Raw genomic sequence first — 4,124 nt, 5'->3', positions numbered from 1 at the left:
CATGGTTTCCCTAGATCTTATGACATCATCACAGTGGGGATTAACGATCTCTGTTCTACAGCTGAGGAGTGCAGTGACTTGCCCAGGGCAGCGGTGCACTGGGGTTTGAACAACCACATTGGTCTGAGCAGTGCTCTCATCCTCACGATCTTCTCCTGCCCCTCAGAGTGCCACCTCTGGGCAGCCCGAGCCTGCTGGGCCAGCCTAGACCCTGGGGAAGGCTTGGGACTCAGTTCCTCAGGAACTTACCCAAGCAGAGGTCCACTCTGGATTTCCCCACACCCTGCCCCTATCCCTGCCCAGGATCTTCTCTCTCTACACATTTATCCCCTGCCCCTGAATGACACAACCCGAGATGCCCTCAGGGGACTCGCTGTGGAAATTCCAGAATGCCCTGAGCCCCTCCTGTCCTTTCACCCTGTTGCCCACTGCATGCACAAGGGGTGAGACTGGCACTTAGAAAATAAACGCTCGCTGGTGATTTATTGCTTGGGCTGGGAGAGCCATCAGGGCAGGGGTGGGCAACGGAGCAGGGCATGAGGGTCCTGGTGTCTTGGGAGGCTGCTGAGCCAGTCCTCGGGGGCCTGTGCGGGGGTCTATTCACAGTTGGGGCCAGCACGGGCCCGGCGCGGGGTGAGGTGAGAGGTCAGGTAGCGCAGGGCTGAGCGGAGGCCCTGCAGGGTCCTGCGCTCCACCGTCCCCAGTGTGTGGGTGACCAAGCGCAGGGCCGAGCTGGTCCCTGATGCCAGCCCGGAGGAGAAGGCTGACCTGGCGCTCCCCAGCAGGCTGGAGACCGAGCGCAGGCTGGGCCCTGCGCTGTGCAGCAGGTCTGTCACGGAGCTGTGGTCGGAGGCTAGCAAGCCCACGGCCACGCCCATGGCCACGGTGGTGTCCGGCCACACGAGGATGTCCGCCAGCGAGCTGGTGGTGCCCTCGCCCCCACCCAGCAGGCTAGTCATGGAGCGCATGTAGTCGTCCTCACTGGCCATGTACAGGTTCGAGTCTAGGAGCCTCCTTCCCAAGGCCACCTGGTAGGGGTCGGGTGAGTTGGGGGTGCTGCCTCCCGGGGAGGGAGGGGACGGCCAGGGCTGCGGATCCCTTGAGCTGTCCACCAGATCCTCCTCCATCACCATCGGGGGCTCATCTGATGGCAGAGCTTCGGTGCCAGGGTTTGAGGCCTTTGAACCCTCAGCTTTCTCAGCAGCCTCTGGGACACTGGTAGCCTGAAGGTCAAGCTGACCATTGGCATCTACAGCGGACTTTTCAGCAGCACTCGTGGTGGGCGAAACCTCCGCATTTTGGGCAGACTGCACCTTAGCGCCCGGGCTGGATGGAGCTAATTCCGGCTCCCTGCTGGGAGCACTGGCCACTTGTGGTGGCTTTTCCTTCCCCAGGGAGTCATTTGGGAAAACCACTAGACTCTGAGTTTCCCTTGCATCTGGAACCTGCCTGTCCCACACTGGGTTATGCAGGCTCATGGACCTTTGCAGGTGACTTAGGTCTTGTGGAGACATGATCTCTCCAGGCTTGTCCTGGCTGTTGCCTGAAACATCTCCATACTTGTCTTCGTCCCCAGAAGTTGACTTGACCTCGGAGGTGGCTGTCTTGAAGGAGGCCTGATTTACATCTTGTCCTTCAGCAGATGCTGCAGTGCTGCTTGTCACTGAGACATCTGCAAGAAGAGGGCCCTGACTTTGGGAGCCCCCTGCCGAGCCGTCTGCAGGCTTGCTGTCAGCCACCTTGCCCAGGGAGGCCTCGGGAGTTTCATGTGTGGAGTTGCTGGTGGCTCTGGCTTCTCCCGAGGGCACGATGTTCATCTATGCCACTTGTGGTGGTTCAAGGAGCCACGGCCCTGCTGGGCTGAATTGTCCAGATAGTGAGGTCACAGGGGGCTGTGGGCAGCTGGTGATGTCACAGGCACCTGTATAGAGCAAGGGTCTTGAGCCTCTGGAGCAGCTGCCCAAAGTGGACTGAGTCCATGGGACAATTTGTAGTCAAGTTTGCAGGTACGTAGGGAAAGAAAGACAAATGTTTTGGGAAAGGGTAGAGCTGTGTGTGTGGTGCAGGTGCAGCCACAGGGTCATGATGATTGTGACTTTGACGAATGAGAAGGGAATGCAGGTGTTGATTCAGAATCAGTGTTTATAAGGGACCCCTCCTGGCACCTGTGTGCTTCAAGACCCCAATTTAGCTAGCCTTTCTGCAGGGAATCAGTTTCCCAGCAGTGGTGGGTAGGAATAAGCAAAGATCAAGAGCCTGGGCAGCTCCAGCCCTGACCATCTTGGGCTGTGGGATTAACCCTTTTGACACAGAACAGACAATCCCCATCTTTTCCCTGCTCAATTGGGCTGGGAGAGAAGAAAATAACAAAAGATCCACCAACCCCAGAGTATTCCTTGGAAAATCGTAGACCCAGATGAACCTGCCTATGCTTATGGTCTTCATTAAGAAGGTGATTGGAGTAGAAGGTTCCAGTCTGTTGTATCTGTGCTTCTTCCGGGGTTATCAGCTAACACTTAGTGTGTGCAGGGGAAGGAGCTAAGCATTTAATCCTTCCAGTGACCGCATCTTCTCTAGGTAGGTACAGATCTATTATTACATCCATTTTACACATGGGGAAGCTGAGCCTCAGAAGGAATAAGTGACTTATTCAAAGTAACACTACTCATAAGCACTGAATCTGGGATTTGAACCCTGTCTATCTTCAGAACTCAAGCTCTTCAGCCCTGTCTTATACCCAGGAGGGACATTAAAACTATTGAATGATCGGCACGGTAAGGACACTGGCTAATGTGGACAGAAGCCTACCATCATAATGGGTCCCACCACAGCAGCAGGTAACAGCTGGTGCCAGCTTTGGTCTATACCGTCATCAGCATGGCCATAAATGTACAATCAATTCTCCCTGAAATGTTCTTCCCACACCCTCTCCCATGCTGCCTCTGCTGGTCTCTGTGTCCTTCACTGGCTCCCTCCTCCCCCCTTCCCCCAAGATTAGGCTCTTCTATTTCTCCTCATTCCCTTCACACTCCTTTGACTGAATCCCTCCTCTGCCAACCTCAGTCTTAACCCTGTGAGGAGGATTCCACATCTCCTGAGCACCAGGCTCCATGCTCGTTAAGTATTCATTCTCCCCACGGACACCCTGCCGCCAGCTCAGAGGTCACGGGGTGTGAGGGACTAACTGGTACCACCTGTACCTTGTGACGGAATCATGGAGGAGACTGCTAGCTGCTCATCCTAGCGTCCTTCTTCCTTAGTGCCAGAACCCATTTATTCAGGGTGGCTATGTGCTCAGCTAAGAGAACCCGTTTCCCAGCCTCTCTTGCAGGTAGGAAAGAACACGTGGCCACGTTCTGCCTAATGAGAAGCAAGCAGAAAGCATCGTGTGGAGCTTCAGAAAGGATCCTTCAAAGAGCTGAGCACTTTTTTGCTCTTCCCCCTTTATGCCGTCCTCCTATCAGGAATGTGAAGGCTGGAGCACCAGCAGCCACTGTGGTCCATGAGGTAATCTTGAGGGTGAAAGACACATTAGGATGGCAGAGCACAAAGATGGAAGGAACCTGGGTCCTACTGTTGGACCCATCATACCAGCCACTAGACCAAACCGCTGCCAACCTCCAGAATTTGTGTGAGGGAAAATAACCACATATGTCCTCAAACTATTGTTATCTGGGGTTTTCTATTACGTGTAGCTAATCTTCATCCTCACCCAATTCTGATAATTATGAGATCCCTGTCAGTTGGTTGCTCGATATTTGCTTGAATACCTTCCTGTCCTAAACAATCAGGAGTGGCATGTCGCACTGTGTGTGGGCATGACTGGCCCTTGCACGTGTTATTTCCCCACTTTTCAGGCGAGGAAACTGGGACTTAGAAAAGCTAGGTACACGGCAGATTAAATGGTGTCTGCCTGACTCCAAAGCCCCTCCCCACACCCCCTGCTTCTAGTTAGAATCTGGTAGAAATCTAAAAGAAAGTTCTTTTTCTTTTTTCCATCTCTATTGAGGAAATAAAAACTGTACGTATTTAAGGTGTATGACTTCATGTTTTCATATACATTAGATTATGAAATAATCATCATGATCGAGCTAATTAACATTTCCATCACCTTACATACTTAC

The 4,124-nt window shown here is 53.4% G+C and overlaps 1 protein-coding gene across 1 annotated transcript; it reads right to left on the bottom strand.

Moving 5' to 3' along the window:
- Positions 1 to 596: 596 nt before the first annotated feature.
- LOC103583895 (uncharacterized protein C2orf57-like) lies at positions 597 to 1,817 on the bottom strand. The gene has a single exon (XM_008565085.1). The coding sequence runs from the start codon at positions 1,815 to 1,817 to the stop codon at positions 597 to 599; it is 1,221 nt and encodes a 406-aa protein (XP_008563307.1).
- Positions 1,818 to 4,124: the final 2,307 nt, after the last annotated feature.

Source organism: Galeopterus variegatus, unplaced genomic scaffold, assembly GCF_000696425.1.
Source record: "Galeopterus variegatus unplaced genomic scaffold, G_variegatus-3.0.2 Scaffold30066, whole genome shotgun sequence".
Classification (NCBI taxonomy): domain Eukaryota; kingdom Metazoa; phylum Chordata; class Mammalia; order Dermoptera; family Cynocephalidae; genus Galeopterus; species Galeopterus variegatus.
Note: the sequence above shows the minus strand (reverse complement) of the source record. Positions and strands in the feature narration are given on the sequence as shown.

Bases quoted from the DNA above. Each gene is read 5' to 3' on its own strand.
- LOC103583895 (XM_008565085.1), bottom strand. From the start codon at position 1,817: ATGAACATCGTGCCCTCGGGAGAAGCCAGAGCCACCAGCAACTCCACA.